This window comes from Amia ocellicauda, chromosome 16 (assembly GCF_036373705.1).
Source record: "Amia ocellicauda isolate fAmiCal2 chromosome 16, fAmiCal2.hap1, whole genome shotgun sequence".
NCBI classification, from domain to species: Eukaryota; Metazoa; Chordata; class Actinopteri; order Amiiformes; family Amiidae; genus Amia; species Amia ocellicauda.
The window spans coordinates 9,628,918-9,648,967 of NC_089865.1; the positions used below are offsets into that span (position 1 = coordinate 9,628,918).

The following is a 20,050-nucleotide window of genomic DNA, read 5'->3' on the forward strand; positions in this document are numbered from 1 at the left end:
ATGTAGCAGATGCTTTCGGTCTATTCCTAGTTAGCCTACAGGAACATTACCGAGAGCCATAGAGACAGTGCCCTGAAGCAATTACCAGAAACAGACCAATCACTGTAGCTGTAGTAAAACATACTTCTAATAGAACTTGATACTTGCGAAATCATTGCCAGAAATATTTAATATGAAATCAAGTTCTATACTGAGCATGTGCTTTTCAAGATTTCAATCAGATTGGCAAAACCTGACACCAAACATCTTGCATGTCAACGCTGGAGGCTTTGGTTATTCGGTAAGTACATTCACCAAAAACCTTAATTGCCTGTTTTTTTCCACATCGGTTTCATGTCTTAGGGTTCATTAATTTAGTAAAGCAATAAAATACCATTAACTGCATTATAATCAGTTGTGAATAGCATCTATCTGTTGTGAAGCCATTGTGAAACCATTTAAGTAAAGAAGAAAATAACATAATTGCCACACTGCTGAAAAGCATTGCCATATCCTTTTTCTACACAGCAGGGGTAAAAAAAATAAAAGACAAGAAAAGGACAGACAAAACAACAACTACTTTAAAATTCTTAATTTGTTAAAGAACCTGAGGTGATGCCGAGTCTGAAATGAAGAGTGGGCTTAAACACTAGTAATTTAAAAGGAGACCACCATGGCAGGGAAGAGGCCAAAAGGGAGAAACTTTTTTTTTTCATGAAAGACATCACATAAACTGAAAAACAAAAGGCTCTTCATCTCATATCTGATTGTGATATTCGGGTATCTTCATGTGCGATACAGTGAAAACATATTTGATTTTTGTTTTAATGATGATTGACTGAAAATATTATGTCATTCGGCTTTTTCTGAATGAAATTTTGGATTTACATTATTCTTTCTGGGGTGTCTGTAAAAAAGCATGTTGAACAACTTAAGACATTTAAGATGGGCTGCTAATTCTTTCCTTCTATTGCATGTATTATTTAAAGTTTGGCAAACCTAATTATCACTGCATGGTTGCTTACTACCTATTAGAATTATATTTCTTGACACCTTCTTCCATTAGAAGATCTGAAATAAATAAATGAAAGTCATCAGGCATCATAGCAGTCATCATAGCAGTCATCATAGCAGTAAGTGTATGTTTGTCAAGATGCAGAAAGAGTATAAGCGGTGTATTCATGTTTAATAAGTTACTGCCATCCTGGGGCCACATTGCCTACAACTGGCATCTTTAGTGCATTCTGGAAAATCTAGCAATGTATAATATTTGTCAGATCAGCTTTAAAATATCCCTGTGGAATCACCAGGGTGTTATAAAATACATTTTTCTTGTGTTCTTGTAAGGCAAACACTATGCTTTCATGTGTGTGGGTGTGGGTGTGTATATAGACAGTTCTCAAAATAAAAAAAAAACACTTCTAAAGCCTCAAAGGCAGTGAATATTCAAAATTACAAATGAATTAGCATTTCAGCATCAACACTTGTAGTTTCTATGGCAACTGGGGATGCAACTTTAACTTTGCAGGATTCAGAATAGAAGGCAATACAAAAGACTAATCGTTCATGGACTGCAGTATAAAGAGGGGAATTTACTGGCTGTGCATTGCAATTATTTAATTGTTCCTTTTGTCAAATACTGATGATCTTGATAAACAGTATAATTTCCCTTCAAGCATGTACTTAGACCCTGAAATAGAATTAATGCTGAGTACCCTGCACTGAGAACCATTTGCTTCACAGAATTTGTATTTCGAACAGGCAGCATACAACATCCTAACGTTTATTATTATATTGGATGTTCAGAGAAATGATGCAGAATACTTATCTACCATTAGAAATCCTTATTGGCTCAAATAACTGACCAAATAACTAAGAATCCCAACATAATCTACACAATATCTTGCAGCTCTGGGTTCCTTCCTCATTCAATGCGGTTTTCAGAAACACTTCCATGAACAGTACCTGCCTGCTCTCGCCTCTCACCACTGACATATAAACTTCAGTCTGGTTCGCAGTGGTCAGAAAAGGAGCCTGAGGATGCTCTTAATGTAAATAGTTCTTATTTTCTGAAGAGCAGAACATACAACAATGATATATCACAGAGCAATTTTATTGCACAAAGAAAATTTGACAGCCAATTACATCTTGAATTTTGAAGACCATGCACCTGGATGTTTACATACTAAAAACGTGTTCACGCAGTGGTAGGAAACAAAAATAGATACTGAATAGCTAAAAGACTAAATCGAGAACCAATATTTAAACTGCTGTAAATGGAGCAGAGTTAATCATTTGTATATGAACAACATAAATCCAAGGAAAATAATTGGATTTATGATTGTTTGTACAGCAGTATTAGTCACCTGTTCATCTTTATTCACTTACTCATCCTTTTCACTGTTAGCAACTTTGAATTGAACCTATAATTGATTTTATTAGCAGGCAGAAAACAGGTGATAAAAATAGCTCAGTGGAGGTAAATTATTAGGATTAAACATTGATTTATGCAGTGTGCAAGACCCAGACTGCCTAGAGAGCAAGCCATTCATTTGTGATAGCAGTGAAAGAAAGAAAACAACATGAGGATTGAATTTCTAGTCAAAAACAAACATCACAATGATGTGTTCTGAAGTGTTTAAATAAGCTGCCGCAGTTTTTAAATCATGAAAGACTGGATTATATGTTCAAATCCTTAGGAAGAAGTAGAACAACAAACACAGATGAACCATTCAATTCTTATTTTTCATTTGAGTAATAGTGATTTTTACTAAATGTCAGATATCCTGCATTTCATTCAGCTTTCATTCTCTCTATAATGATCAAGCGTGTTTTCTATGCTGTAGGCAGTCAAATTCATTCCACAAGAACAACTTTAATAAAAAGAATAGCACCCACTTTAATAGTACTTCAACAGCACATTGTAATTTGGTATATTTAGTGATGTGACATTTTCAATCACCCTTGGATTATTATACACTAAACAAATTCAAAAACCTTTTATTCTTTACTTTGATTAAGCCAGAACTTGTACATTTCAATTTGGAAACTGTCTTCGAAAATAATCAGCAGGATTTTCAAAAGGGCCATACAAATTATTTGTAATTCCTAAAACCTCTTCAAGTCACTTAATACTTAACATCTTTTCTAGGGCTTTATATAAAATGTGTCATTCATCCACTTTCTTAGTACAAGTTATATTAAAGGTCAGCCATTGAAAACTTACTATTGGAATTACTAGTTTAAAGAAAATACTGAATACTCTAAGAATGATATCTTATTTAAATCATTCTAGGTCTATTAACCTAATGCCACAAATATTGTGTACATTAAGTCTTTTTTTTTCTGGAAATGTTTCTTATTTCAAAAGGAGCTCTGAAGGCTCACCCACAATCTGAGTGTTACTAGGCAACGCCCCATGATTTGAGTGTCTTTGAAAATAAATCTTGGGAATCATAAAAATCTACCTTAAATAGGTCGATTTCAAATACTTTAAGCAGGTGTATCTGAGCAATCCATAAACAAGGGGGTTGGTGTCTGTAGTGTCCACGTTTAATTCTCGCAGTGATTAAAATCCTTACAGTTGTCTGTGTACGGTTGTCTTAAACATGCTCTTTACAATAACCAAAAGTTGCCATTCAACATGTTACTTCATTTTTCCTTTGATAACTAGAATTGGTATTAAATGTACTTGGATTAACCTCTGCAAAACAACTGCAAACTAGCAAGGTTGTTATTGTTTTGGTATACTTCAATTTTTGGGGGAGGAGAAAACGTGTTGTTCATGGGTGGGGATTATGACATCACCCATCTTAAACACGACACACGAATCAATGATGACAAAAATCATGCTGGCAGTCTGACCCAGGCCACTTTAGCTGACCTTGCAGTGTAAACGCAGAAAAAGTCAATGCTGATAAACACTACATAGTTTCTTTTAAAATGACACTAAAAATTAATTGTTTTTTGTTTAATTTGGCATTCAGATACATTTTTGGCATACCCTGGAGTAAAGTGAAACTGTCTGGTATTCTTGCAGTGACATAAAACAAACGCATGTAGTGTGGAAATCTCAAGCAGAATTTCTGTTATCAGCACCACAGTATGTACAACAGGCAGTTTGATAAAGGGAGTAATGCAGAATGCTTGAGTGGCTGGATCAGGATCATTGATCTGAAAGGGTTTAATCCCACAGTGATTATGTGTAATTATCCACTCTTTGGGGTGGCTTTAAGAGGTGCAGCTAACCAAACCTTGCTATTCTTCTGCATTGTTAATTGCATTCCTCGTGTGGAGTAAATAGAGTAGCATGTTCTTAAATGTATCAGATAGCCTACATTAGCACATACATAGCATGAGAAAAATTAGCACTAACATTCAGCTCTGTAAGGGGGTGTTGTTGTTGCATGCGTAATTAAAAAAACATCATAAAACCCATCATCCAACCAATTACACATGGTAATTGATCCATGTGCAGATACAGTGAGGGAAAAAAGTATTTGATCCCCTGCTGGTTTTGTACGTTTGCCCACTGACAAAGAAATGATCAGTCTATCATTTTAATGGTAGGTGTATTTTAACAGTGAGAGACAGAATAACAACAAAAAAATCCAGAAAAACGCATTTCAAAAAAGTTATAAATTGATTTGCATGTTAATGAGGGAAATAAGTATTTGACCCCTTTGACTTAGTACTTGGTGGCAAAACCCTTGTTGGCAATCACAGAGGTCAGACGTTTCTTGTAGTTGGCCACCAGGTTTGCACACATCTCAGGAGGGATTTTGTCCCACTCCTCTTTGCAGATCCTCTCCAAGTCATTAAGGTTTCGAGGCTGACGTTTGGCAACTCGAACCTTCAGCTCCCTCCACAGATTTTCTATGGAATTAAGGTCTGGAGACTGGCTAGGCCACTCCAGGACCTTAATGTGCTTCTTCTTGAGCCACTCCTTTGTTGCCTTGGCTGTGTGTTTTGGGTCATTGTCATGCTGGAATACCCATCCACAACCCATTTTCAATGCCCTGGCTGAGGGAAGGAGGTTCTCACCCAAGATTTGACGGTACATGGCCCCGTCCATCGTCCCTTTGATGCGGTGCAGTTGTCCTGTCCCCTTAGCAGAAAAACACCCCCAAAGCATAATGTTTCCACATCCATGTTTGACGGTGGGGATGGTGTTCTTGGGGTCATTCCTCCTCCTCCAAACACGGTGAGTTGAGTTGATGCCAAAGAGCTTGATTTTGGTCTCATCTGACCACAACACTTCCACCCAGTTCTCCTCTGAATCATTCAGATGTTCATTGGCAAACTTCAGACAGGCCTGTACATGTGCTTTCTTGAGCAGGGGGACCTTGCGGGCGCTGCAGGATTTCAGTCCTTCACGACGTAGTGTGTTACCAATTGTTTTCTTGGTGACAATGGTCCCAGCTGCCTTGAGATCATTAACAAGATCCTCCCGTGTAGTTCTGGGCTGATTCCGCAACGTTCTCATGATCATTGAAACTCCACGAGGTGAGATCTTGCATGGAGCCCCAGACCGAGGGAGACTGACAGTTATTTTGTGTTTCTTCCATTTGCGAATAATCGCACCAACTGTTGTCACCTTCTCACCAAGCTGCTTGGCGATGGTCTTGTAGCCCATTCCAGCCTTGTGTAGGTCTACAATCTTGTCCCTGACATCCTTGGACAGCTCTTTGGTCTTGGCCATGGTGGAGAGTTTGGACTCTGATTGATTGATTGCTTCTGTGGACAGGTGTCTTTTATACAGGTAACGAGCTGAGATTAGGAGCACTCCCTTTAAGAGAGTGCTACTAATCTCAGCTCGTTACCTGTATAAAAGACACCTGGGAGCCAGAAATCTTGCTGATTGATAGGGGATCAAATACTTATTTCCCTCATTAACATGCAAATCAATTTATAACTTTTTGAAATGCGTTTTTCTGGATTTTTTTGTTGTTATTCTGTCTCTCACTGTTAAAATACACCTACCATTAAAATGATAGACTGATCATTTCTTTGTCAGTGGGCAAACGTACAAAATCAGCAGGGGATCAAATACTTTTTTCCCTCCCTGTATGTGAGATTGTTCATTTCACAATACTATTCCCTTTATGAAACAAGAGGATTAAAACAAGTGGTTTGATATTGAAAAAGCCAAACAGAATAATTACCGTTGTATCCTCGGATTCAGACATCAGACGCCATGCTGTAAGCAAGAACTGAGCGATTAACAAATAAGATAGTAAATTACGGCTACACTTTTGAAATTGATGGGCTGGTTAGTGTGGAAAAGGAATCAGAGCTCAAGTGCCAGTTCTGCTGATGTAACCTGTGTGATGAATGCGATAAAATTAATAAACCAATTCTAGTTTTCTTATCAGATCTACCCATTCCAATTTGTATGAAATGCACTGCACAACAAGCACATGAAACAATTCCATCAATTTATAATGGGAAACGGGACAAGGCCAAAATTGAAAGTGTTTGTTACAAGAAGTAAAGAAATATGGTTTGATATAATTACCAAGGAGGGGAAATGTTTCTAAAATTAAATAAATCAATTATGCTACAACAATTTCCAAAGCAGTGTATTTTTTGGATAAGAATACATGTTTTTAACATTCGTTGGAATTATGCTAGGATATATGTTCTGTATTAAAATCAACAAATTCATATTTCATTGTTCCCACATAGATTTATTATTATTTCAATAAAAAGTTATTTACATTATTGAATGATAACGTTTTTGGGGATGTAAAAATAATAAGTGTGATGTGTAAACTTTTTTGGATCTACTCTACAATGAAGGCTATATCATGGCTAAGGCATGCTATGTAATATTCTAATGTGAACACGCAACACATTTTGAAGGAAAGGTATGTATTATTCCAGTTGATTAAGTCAGACTGCACAGCTTGTCTGATGGACAACCTAAGGGAAACCTCTCTTGATTAAGGATGAAAGATGTGTATAGGATTCTGTTTTAAAAGATAGCCAAAAAAGAATAATTCCATGAAGCTTTTTTGTGTGAGTGTGGGGGTTATTACAAATGGTTGAAAGTGCAAATTAAAATGTCATTTGTCTTCTCAAACTTCAATGATTGCTATTTTTTGAAAATCAAATCAATGAAGACTGCCAAACAATATGCTTCAGGCTTGCCATAAAAAGCATTTGATCTAGTAGCATATGTTTTGGTTTACAGTAATGTACTGCTCTTTTGAATACTCATGATAGTGATACATACAGAGATGAAAAAGATATATAAAATTACTTCTGTACTTATCAATATACAATGAAATGTATTCATAGAAAATTATATTCCACAGAACATTAAATGTGATCATTAATGTATCAGCATGTATCAGTCTTTGACGATTTAAGATTCTCTGCTCCTGTGTACATTTTCACAATTGGAAACTTGTTTTTGATTAATTTATGTATAAATTAATCAACTGTCAAGTGCTTCACACTTGCTTATAGATAATCAGAAAACATTGGTACTTCTGATATTAAATCTACTCCTCCAACTATTATTACACTGGTGAAAGTTTGATTTTGTCACCTATGGAAGACAAGGCAGGTAATCCAAATCACCAACAAGAGTCAGACTCGAGATCAGTGCCAGTGATGTAATCCAGCTCATAAAGCAAAACACTGGAGGGGTTTCAAGAATTTACATTTATATGATGAGGAACCACTTCATACACAAGTGTATCTATTTGCAGAACGATTTTAGGACAGATTATCTAATTACTTAGTTGATAGCTGACAGGCTCCTGCATTCAGTGACCACGAGGGAAACACGTTATACATGATTTTACCTGAAACCAGATTTTCCCACTGTGAGTTCAAATTGACCTCCTTTAGCTTTTTGCCCTTGTTAGATGGGGGAATACTATATCTTCCTGTTCACTGGTCAGATGATTTATAGACTGGGGGTTCTTGAAAGGCAAGGTCAAAGGTAAAAAATATATATATATGTAAAATATGTGCATCATTTCCAAGATTTAACATTTTTGTGCATTTTCTTGGCTGAACAAACAATAAGTTCCATTTCTTAGATTATAATGAATTAACTGAAAAGTAAGGAAGTGGATACAAAATGTACATTAAACCTGTATTTGTTTATGGGCAATTGATTATCAGACATTTCTATACACAACCAAAAACTAAATATGTTAGTGATGGGTATTTTACACAATTTCATTTCAACCTTGCAGCCTGACGATAAACATGGGAATTGAATGATTTTTAAATTTTTAAATCTGATATACACATATATAAATGTTCATTTATATGTTGCTTCAGCCCCAGATTAAATTCCCAGATGTGACAATTTAAGAAAGTTGAAGTATTTATGACTTTTAAGGATAATAAGAACCTTAACTTCACAGGAAATCACATCGTCTTTTCTCATTAATAAACCAACACTAGGTGACCTATTCTGACCTATAGTCATTAGAAAGCTATTGATTGTTACACAGGCAAAGCATGTGTATTTTTTTTTTTTCTTTGAACTGGGTACCAGCATGATCTGAAGGACAATCAGAAACCCATAACCAAGAAGTATGGTCTTCTGTGGTGTAAAATGAATGACCCAGCACCTTATGTGACATGTTCCATGTTGTCAGTTCTTCTGAATTTAGTTACATAAAAAATCACAGTGATTTTAAGCAATTGTGGAAAGAAAAACACTACAATGTGAAATAAGAATGTATACTTTTTCTGATTTTATTATTGTTTATTACATTCAATTAGAACAATCAGTTTCATGTTAGCAAACCAAAAAAAAAAAAAAATGGTGGTCAAACTTTTAGAGAATTGTACACAATGTCACAGGAAACGGTCTATGGCATGTGTCTAATTATAGTCAAGAATGAAAAATTCAATCTCTTTTCAATGTTAATAAGAGGTGTTGTATACTATTGATGAACATAGCATTAGAAGTTTGCCCTTATTTATTTTATACATCATGACAGAAGTTCAGAAACCCATTCTGTTCTTGTAAGTGTTAGAGTAGAGTCAATCCTCATAATGTTTGGTTTTAGAGAAGGTATTACAACATTAATGCAGACATTCTTATAATGAGTCTTGAGGGAACTACTGTATTGATACAGGTTTGAACAGACTGTACTCACTGTAGCAGTTGTTTAGACTCAGTCATATTGATCTATAGCACAGAGAGAGACGGCAAAAGCATTTATCAAAGTATTAAAAATGCTGCCATATTGAAAAAGGCATTTAATAGACATCCGAATGGATATCTGTACAACAAGATTAATTGTGTATGCAGCTTTAATGTGGTATAGATTTTAAATGATCATTTCTTATACACTTTTAAGGAGAGTACATGCAAACTATTCTTTGTGCAGTTATCTAACTTTTAGAAAGAATAATACCGACACCCTGACCACCAAATAACAATATTGTCTTGTTTCTATGCTAATTTTTATTTTATGCTGCAGGACTCCCCACACCATTGATGTCCAAGTTTTCCTTTCATGTGAAAACAAAAACAAACAGAATTCAAAGCAACATAAACTTATATATTCAAGAAGCAGAAAACACAGACGAGACGTGTTAGACCAGGCAATGTTTCATCTTGTACAAATGATATTCCGAGTAACACACCGAGAAAGTTTTCATACGGTGAAGATGCTAATGTCCCATTGCTTTGCGGAACACAATGAATAATAGAATACCTCTCAACCCCTTCATTTATCGTTGCCGTTTCCTGCCTCCAATGAGAGCAGTGATCCAGTGTTTGGGAAACACTGCACTAATAAATCACCTTGCTTCGCACAGTCAAACAAAGCACAGTAGCAAGCTACACGGGTCTCTCCGATAAAGGTAAGCAAGATCATATTAATCGTATTGCAAATACTCCACTGGCATATAATCTTACCCATTATATTCAGACTATTGGGATTGTGTTTTACTTATAAAGTGTTGAATGCTACCAGCATGTATTTCAAAGATTACACATATTTTCAATTTGCACCAGGAATCAAACCCTGACCTCCCATACACCAGCCCTGCAAGCTACCACCTCCACAAACACTCCAGACTGGCTGAGAAGGTGGTAATCAGGAACTACTTACATCCTGGACCCACTTGCAAGGCTAGGCTCGATCTGATCCCAAGGTCTAGACTAGACCAAATCAAAACTTTGACCTACCTGCAAATTGCTAGGTATAAATCTGTACCCTTAATGTTGTTTAATTTATTTTTTAGAAGGCACTTTAAACAATCTGTAAATCAAAACAGGTACAACTTCGTAATTTGCAATTCGTGGGTGGGTCAACGTTTTGATTTGGTCTAACCCTCAATGGGAAATTAACATCACTAATTTGAGGAGCTGAAATGGAGACCCCCGTGGGCCAAAAAGTTAATTTGGCATAAGTGTCTGTGTATAATCACAGTGGGTTTGATTTGAAAATATTTGTGCTGATATAAACCATTTTTGTTTGTATTTGGTCTTCTACAAAACCAAGCATACACAGCGGTTTACAGGGAGTTTCCGCACTGTAGCAAGTCTCTCTCAGAGGAGGATGTTGTGGTATTCGATCCTGGAAGGTCATGTATCATGTTGGCATCCAATATGAGGCTCGTTTCAACCCCGACACATACTGAAGCTGCTTGTACATCTGAGCATTGGCGAGTGAGATTTATACTGCTCGGATCTGTCCACTCACACTGTAGATTCACTGTACTGTAACGGAGACCCCTACTGGCTAGACCTGTGATTAGTATGCCTATACCAAAAGAATAAGCCACAATTAATTATTCTTCATGCGTACATTTATAATTTGGAAAAACTGTACACCATTACAACAATAACATAACATTATTAACCTTGAGAATAGCTTAGCTAACAGCATCATTTTCAGCTTCATCCAGCTGTGAAACTACATATGTTTAAGTTACCTCATTAAAAACACAAACTGTGGCCCTAAAAAAGAAAAGTCTACATTGACTGGCAAAGCTAACTGTAACCCTTATGCCCACCCAAACCAGAATGTAACCCTAATTTAATCCATTAACAAAATAATTGCAAAATGTTTTCACAATAGTAAACAATTTAAGACTATTCCTATCTTCATTTGCATGCCTAATTAAACATTACCATAACTCCAGGCATTTTCTCTCTTTTTAATTTCTAGTTCAAATTTTTGGTGAAACTCCAATATGGTTTACAGGCACTTTCAAGGTTGATGCCATTTTGGATAGGGCAATGCACTGGATGCCAAAATCATTATAGACAGACCCACCTTAACATTTAAAATGTCATTACAAATCAACCGAGATAGACAGTCATTATTCTACAGTACATTGCCTACAAAATTAGATTCAGATATCTAGGTTTTCATCATGAGCTTTCAATATAACTGCACCAGCTATTTACAGTTCAGCAGGATACAACCACAAAAGATCAATGACATCAAAAGACTCCTGGAGCTTACAGTGTGTGTGTACTGGGACTGGCTGTGAACTAGAGCAGCACGAGCCCAAAGCAGAGGGGATCAACTACAGAAACAGCTGTCCTGCCCAAAAGATTTGGTGCATACAGCAACATCAGGTATCAAAAGATTAGAGAATATTTTCCTTAGTCATTGTTATGACATTGTTATAATGGTGTTTCTGAGTAGGCCACCCATCAATAAAGAACATTAACAAAACATTTTTCTCCAGTTAGAAAGAAAGCAATGTAGAAATCAAAACAAAATAAGGTTTTAGTGGGAACTAACCAGAGAAATGTGAGAATGGAAGAGATTTAGATCAATCATTCAGTCCCTTATATGCAGACAATTACAGAATGTTAACTTGCAATGCCTTGTAAAATCCTGCATTTGTGAAGACTAAGTACCTTTTCAATTAGTTACTTATATCTATGTTTTTGAGAAATGTTAAGAAATGCAGAATTGTGTATGGTCAGTCTAAATTGAGATATAGGTTTTGCTTCTAATAATGAGCTTAACTGAGTGCAAAGGTTCTGTTTACCTCAGGTAAACAATTTTACTGAACTATCAAATTATGATTTACTAGAAGATCAAGCTCAAGTATTTATCTGATGATCTTGATGGCAGTAGTTGTTTATTTAAAGTTAAAAGTAATTTCTAGGTTATGTCCAGAATAATTGAAGACATTTTAAATCTGATGAACTATTAAAATGGTATGGATTTTACAGGACAAACATTTATTCATGTGAACTCATTTCTGTCTAAGCTACAAACCCAGGAAAAGGAATGAAAAATGCTACAATGCAGCCACTGGCTATGCTAATAAATAAATACAATATTAAAGTATTGAATCACTTGAATGCTCGATTAGAAGGCTGAAGCAGTCAGATGTCATAGGCGACTTATGTGTAGTGTGGAGGAATTGCGTGCAACTGCTGTGCGACAATCAAGAAAGCAGATGGACCTCTTATCATTTAAAAAGAGCAGTCATTTGTCCCTACAGCAAGGACTTAATTCACTATATTGACTTCATTGACCAATATATTCTTCAAGACACCCTTACATGTGCTGCAGAACCACCATCAATCGAATGTATAACTCGTCACAAACTGGTAATCACACACTAGGCTCAAAGACACATTGTGACAAGCAAGAGAAGGGCTCCCGCAGTCCAATTAACAGAAACATCAACAGTGGACAAGGCACAGCTGTTCCTGCTGGAACAAAATGTGCCAAGAGCTAGGGTTTGTTGGGTTCAAAATGCAGTTAATTTGTACTTTGTCTGATCAGACTATAACAGGGCCTGTCAAGGGCACCCTGGAAGTTTTTAAGATATAGTAACCATTTAAATGCATAACTTAAACCAATTACATTTTATCTGACAAGCAGAAAGGCAATATTTTTTAAAGTTTCTTAATTACAACAAGCAAAAGCAGCTCCTATGGTTATTTGTATGTGTCCATTAGGTGCATCATACCACACAATCAAGCTATAAATGATATTATCTCCATTAAATACAATAAAGCAAGATTCACACACCCACATTTAAATGAAAGAATAAGTGAACATTGCACATATCATAATTTAAACCTATCACAATATTTCAGTCACATTTTTAAATCCCTTCTAATATAAAGCATTCGTGCTTACATAATGTAGGCTTTACCATACAGAAAGATGGCAAGAGCTGTATCCCAAGCTTTGTTTTCTGATCGTTTCATTCCACACAAGGGCATGTACTGCAAAATCAATAATAACCTTTTTCACAATTATAATACATCACAATTTGTGATCAAGCAGGCACACAACGATTTTTTGAATTGTACTTACTGTGTATATATACTCTTAGCATATTTTTACATGCAAACATTTCCTGGTCTGTAGGAGAAGTCTCTCATTATGATAATCATATAGAATCCATAGATGTCTCTAGGCCATCAAATCAAGAGGCAAGATCATTTAAGCCCACAGGTGTAAGCGCTGATTATACACAGGAATACACTAATTAAATGGTATGTCTCTATAGCCTGCCTTTAGTAGTGGGGTGCAGCAGTTCAAAGGGCAAGCAATGCCTTTTCACAGCTCGGAGTCTCGTTAACATTTAACCGTTAATTAGACAAATGCCAAACTGCTGGGGGCACACAATAATCACTACAGAGGGAGTAAGAAGAAAGTAGCAATGTCACAACACGTGTGTATTCCAGCCTATTTGAACTGCAAGCGTTTATAATACAATAGAGACTATTTGCTTGAAAATATGTATTCATACATTCTAATCGTCTGCATTGACGTGGCCATATTGCATGACAACTGGACATAACGTCTTCCATACATTTGATTGCAATCTGTGAGAAATGCACTATGAATAATTGCTCATTATTATTTAAATGCAAAATAGCCCAAACTGCAGTACTATTAATGACGAAGGCAAACTGCCCCTCAAGTATGACCACCAAGCGCTACAAAAGGACAATACACGTAAAGAAGCATTTTAAACAAACCTAATAATGGAAAGAGCGATATGCACACTCGGGAAAAGTAACAACCCCACATGTCGGCGGTCAGGAGGGATCCCTCGCCCCCCTATAGCCGGCACTGCAGATGTGCTGAGTTTAGGTGCCACTAGGCTGAGCGCAGCAGGAGGAGCATTCAGTGCGCAGAGACGGAGACAGCCTTCCGCACATCCACATCCAACCCGACACAGAGACCCACACAAGGCAACGAGCGACGGCAGCACCTGAGCGCAGCGAGGACCGCAACTCTCCCTCGGGCAGAGCAGGGGGAACCGCACACGAGTCCGTCCCGGTGAAGAGTGAGTCTGTGCGGGCGAGCGGGCGGGCGGGTTCATGGCCAGCTCGAGCCCGGCGGCAGAGCGCGCGGGCTGCGGGAACCGGCGCGTGTGAAGCGCAACAGCGGCGCGTGACACTGGCGCTCTCGTGCAGCAACTATGTAATAATTTGGTCGCGCTGTAACCACCATCGGACGTATAATCGCACCACCGCCTTGACAAGGACGGGTCGTGCCGGCTGAACAACCCCCTCCCCCTCGACGCTTCCAACTTTGGCTCGGTGTCGAGACGCAGCGTGCAAACTCCACAGCCGACCTGCGCCGAAGTGTGTTGGCTCGACCTGGGCAGAGCGGCTGCACCAGCAGAAGCGGTTGGCGCATCCCTAGGAGCAGCAGTTTGGTTTCATAAGCTCCTGCTCTGATGAGAGGAGACTCGTCCCCCCAGTGTCATTCATCTGCTTGGTTTCTGTTGCGCCGGCGAGCTCATGTTTTCTCACAGGTAGCCCAGCTGAGCCACTCTGTCCGCGCCTCGTTTTCAGCACTAGACTAAAACGCGTGGGGGACAAAAAAAGAGAACCGCAGCCCAGGCTAGTTATCTAATCGGACTTTTGCACATTGAATCCCAAGGACCACTAATCTGGCTGCCTTCGTCGTATTATGTCTGCACTCCGCAAGAAATTTGGGGACGACTATCAGGTAGTGACCACCTCGTCCAGCGGCTCTGGATTCACGCAGCCGGCGCCCAAGAGGAAGAGGCAGCGCTTCGTGGACAAGAACGGCCGCTGCAACGTCCAGCATGGCAACCTCGGGAGTGAGACCAGCAGATACCTCTCGGATTTATTTACCACCCTGGTAGATCTGAAATGGCGCTGGAATTTATTTATCTTCATCCTGACTTATACTGTAGCCTGGCTGTTCATGGCATCCATGTGGTGGGTCATCGCCTACATCAGAGGCGACCTGACAGATAAAGCCCACGATAGTCAGTACACGCCGTGTGTGGCCAACGTCTATAACTTTCCCTCGGCTTTCCTGTTCTTTATTGAGACCGAGGCCACCATAGGCTATGGCTTTAGGTACATCACAGACAAGTGTCCCGAGGGGATCATTTTGTTTCTCTTTCAGTCTATCCTGGGATCCATTGTAGATGCCTTTTTGATCGGCTGCATGTTTATCAAGATGTCTCAGCCCAAAAAGCGGGCAGAGACTTTGATGTTTAGTGAACATGCGGTGATCTCCATGAGGGATGGGAAACTGACCCTCATGTTCAGAGTCGGCAACCTGCGCAATAGCCATATGGTCTCCGCTCAGATCCGCTGCAAATTGCTGAAAGTAAGTGCTGTTGCACCCTGTGTATGTAACCCTGTGTGTCACTGAGGCATTGACAGTGTAGCTCTGCTGAAGAGTGGATGAATATTATTACATCACTGACTGTTCAATTGCTTTAATCCACTGTTGCACGTTTGAGACAAATATTCAAATATGTTTGTATGATCTTTTTATACTGTTTTCTCTCATGAAACCCCTTTGTCTTCAAATATCTTAATTCCCCTACACGTCTTATTGTTGTTACAATTATGTAATATTTTATGCATGTTTGTTGATTAATCGAATGCAATTTAATTACAAGATTAATAAAAGAAGCTGAATACTTTTACTGTTTTATACAAGGAACATATGAAGCAATTGTTTATAACCATTTCAAATGAATACATTGTGTTTGCATTCATATATTAAACAAGTTCACCTGTAAAAGATGACAATAGCTTAAACTTCCTAATTTGTCACATAATTCTTAGTTGGTCCCAGGAGTCAATAAAATGTTGGGCTCTGTGCCAGGTAACGAAGTTCACTATAATTAGTAGGAATTGCTTGTTCAATTTACTCGTATACCATTTAAAGTTATGCATTTTAATGTTCTTTGTAACACCTCAATGTCATGAGTCATTGAATTTATATTCTCTCTGTATCTTGAGTGATTGATTGCATGGAAGTTTGACAGCATGTGAATTGCTGTCAGTATGGCTTATGGAATTGCTGTGGTTATGCTGATATTTCCCCTTTCTCTGCACGCTTTCTCAGTCCCGGCAGACGCCTGAAGGCGAGTTTCTCCCACTGGATCAGCTCGAGTTGGATGTGGGCTTTAGCACCGGGGCAGACCAGCTTTTTCTCGTTTCCCCTCTTACAATTTGCCATGTGATCGACACCAAGAGCCCCTTCTACGACCTCTCGCAGAGATCCATGCAAACTGAACAGTTTGAAATTGTTGTCATTCTGGAGGGGATTGTGGAAACCACTGGTGAGTAAGCCAGACATATTTTGGTTTATATTCTTAATTTCAAAAATAAATTTGCCATGCATTTATACAGCAAACCAAAGCCAAGGAAACATCATAGTGATAACATGCTGGTGACATACTGAGACTCTAGACATGTAATTTGTAATGTATTACTTTTTTGTACTAATGGGCCTGTTGACTGAAAATTGGTTTACATTAAGTGACTCCTGACTTTATGTAAACCAATTTTCAGTCAACAGGCCCATTAGTACAAAAATACTCTTCTATAATACTCAATTTTTGTTTTCAGGATATATGGTGGTGTGTGTTTATAGGGGACTATGGCTTTCATTTTACCACAGGCTTTTTTTTGGTGTGGGGGTGGGGCTTAGAAACGCAGGCCCCTACCTCTCGCACTCTTCAAATAATGTCCCTGCAGAGGATAGACAGCCATGGTATATAAGAAGGAAGAACAATTTTTACTGTCATAGAAAGCTTAGGACTTATTTAAATAGCATTCGATATTGTCAGCTGGATGGATTGCAGATTAATATTTTACATTTCATAATGAAGTTGACCATTTTTAATTCTTTGCTTAAACTAGACATCTGTAAACCAATAGTGCCTGCAATGAAACATTGACTACACACTTGATGGGGTCAAAAGTTGAACAATGATGAATGATACTGTTTATATTTTTGAATATCTCTTTGTGGATTATTACTTTTAGATACTCTTGCCAAATCCACATCATACAAGATTTAATGAAGAGGCCTATATATAAACTGTATTTGAAGATTGAGAAATGGATAGCAGAAATGTGAATACCATAGCCTTATTAAACAGCCATACATATAAATATGGTGTCATTCAAAGGCTTAATATAAACAAGACTGTATTAATAATATTTATTATTATTATTATTATTATTATTATTATTATTTATTTCTTAGCAGATGCCCTTGTCTAGGGCGACTTACAAAGTATAAGCGTAATAGATATTAATGATAAATAAATGCAATGCACAGATTGATAAATATTAAAGAATCCACCTCAGATGTACAATAATAAGATGAATGACTAAATTGTTTGTTTGGTTCGAAATGGAAAGATGTTTAAATATTGAACTGCTCTTCTTTTTATACTGCAGAATATTATATAATAGTATTGAATAATTTACACAGGGCAGTGTTAATACTAATGTTCTCCATATTTGATTTAAAGATTAAAGGGTCATATACATGCGTTTTGAATAAATTAAAACTGTATATAACTTGTACGGGTGAGGCTGCATTTCATTTTACAGTGCTACATTATTTCCCCTTCTGTTCTGTTAAGATAAGCCATTGCTTAACGATTCAAATGCGTTTCTTTGATCGTTTTACAAATAACCTGGAATGCCACTAATTTAATTATTATTGTTTTAACATTTTGTAGAAAATGGCTGTTGTCATGCTTACCAATTGTAATCTTTCTGTAATGAGCTAATCTTTCTGGTTAGAAATCCTGTTGAAATATTTACTTGCATGTTCTATTTATAGCCCAGAATGCTGCAGTGATACTAAGCGGTTTGTCTAAACTATGGATTAGAGCTTTAATCAAAGCATACATGCTTTTTTGTCTGTTTTAATAGGAAAGTGCAATATATGTGTGTATATATATATATATATATATGTGTGTGTGTGTATATATATATATATATATATTTTTTTTTATGAAAACAGTATGTTGTCCATGCTGTTTAGTGGTATGAATGCAATTTTCCCATTGTTTTTCCTTTGTAACAAATTAACACGTATGAAAACTTAATCCACATTTAACTGTAAGAGTGATGTTAAGTACCATATACTTGTCATATATATAATTAGATCTATAGATTTATGTTTAATTCTACTTTCTCAAAGGTAACATATTTCTGGTATAATTACTGCATTTATGCAATTTGACCAGTTTCTTGTTACTATTGGTATGTCTACAGGAATATTATATCACTATTTTCATACTCTGCATCTCTGCATGGCACAGAAAAAAGCACCCTGCGAATCTCTATAGTGTCAAAATAAGTTTACTTGGGTGCAAAGTAAAAAGTGGAAAGAATATCCTGAGTCACAGCATTTAGATGCCTTTGGCTAAAGAAATGTTTGCAAATGAAGTACAAATATCTTCTCAGCCATGAAAGGGTTTACACACTTGTATTACCCTGCAACTTACTGATAAGAAGCAGAAATGCATTATGTAAGGAGTGCTTAATCAGAGTATGAACCCTTTTCAGTTCAGAGTTAAGCTCCATTCCTTGTGAACTGTGCTGAAGAAACTCTCATAAAGCTCATTAAATGTTACTTCACAACCATGCTTTAATCAGCCCATGGTGAACATAAAATCTTAGTGATTTGACTGTGACAAGCAAATAAGTCAACAATGTATTTTTTATTCTATTTTTTATATTTATAATAGTGATAATGGTTTGAACTTTGAACGTTTATAGTTGGCTACACCCTGTATTTTTTGTGGTAGTCTGTTAAATATATTTGTTATATATATATATAATACAGATTTGTGGAAACCTTTAAACTAATTTCCATTTTTCTTGACAAGCATGGTTCCTGCCATAGTTGGTCGTGTTTATTTGAATGTTATAATATATGTGCGTTATTGTGAAAACTGATCATTGTCATTTGAATAATGTGTACAAGCCTTGAGGAGAATAAATGGCAGGCCTTTAAAGAACATATTCCTTCACTTGCATGAAAAGATGACTGATGATGCACTCTAAAGTATAATTGTTCAAAATAAACTGTTAAAACTATTAATTTTAACATATGAAGGCTATTAGGCTAGCTATGAGTATTTTCAATAGAGATAAGCTGAATTATATGGCATTTACTGAATGACGGATTGTGTTAATATACAGTTTAACCTTGGACAAAATGTAATCTGCACCTTTATTGGTCTCACTATCAGATTGAGGATCTAATTTCTGTACCTAATGGCACTGAGAATGCTGCCGTAGATTACACACCGGTCTGTCCTTTACGCTTTGCCACTTTGTGGATTCCAGCCCACAACATGACATATCCTTCTTCCATCTGTGTCGTTGTTCACTGTATTGTATCGAGACACTGGCCTGTCTGTCTGTGTAAGGAAGATAGAATCTGTTGTTTGTCAGTGAAGAGGACAGGCACCCAATAATTGATGTTCCACCTCGCATAATTTCTAACCCATCTAAATGTCCCTGGATGTGTTCCGGTGTCAGAAGGACATGAATTGAGGCTGCTCTGAGGTTCTATACACTTCACACCCGTCCCAGGAAACTGCGTGAAAACTAACTGTATACAGATGATAACAAGTATTACCATTTGAGTATCTTTTCTGAATTGGGAAGCGTTCATGAACATCTAGTTTCAATCTGGTGTGATTTGTGCTGGAGCTGTGACTGATCTGCAGCCCTGGCCGTGTTGTATCCTGAAGTTCCCATTGCTGTGGTGTCAACACCACATATGCGAGACAACACTTTGGGATGCATTCAATAATTGGGTGACATGACATTGACTTG

The 20,050-nt window shown here is 37.3% G+C and overlaps 1 protein-coding gene across 1 annotated transcript in view; it reads left to right on the forward strand.

Annotated features, from left to right (window-relative positions):
• Nucleotides 1-14,288: 14,288 nt before the first annotated feature.
• Nucleotides 14,289-20,050, forward strand: part of kcnj3a (potassium inwardly rectifying channel subfamily J member 3a) — a 46,213-nt gene continuing 40,451 nt past the window's right edge. Inside the window, exons 1-2 of the mRNA XM_066687795.1 lie at nt 14,289-15,551; nt 16,302-16,518. Coding sequence (XP_066543892.1) covers nt 14,877-15,551; nt 16,302-16,518 — 892 coding nt within the window. The 5' untranslated portion in view covers nt 14,289-14,876. The remainder of the gene's footprint in view (nt 15,552-16,301; nt 16,519-20,050) is intronic.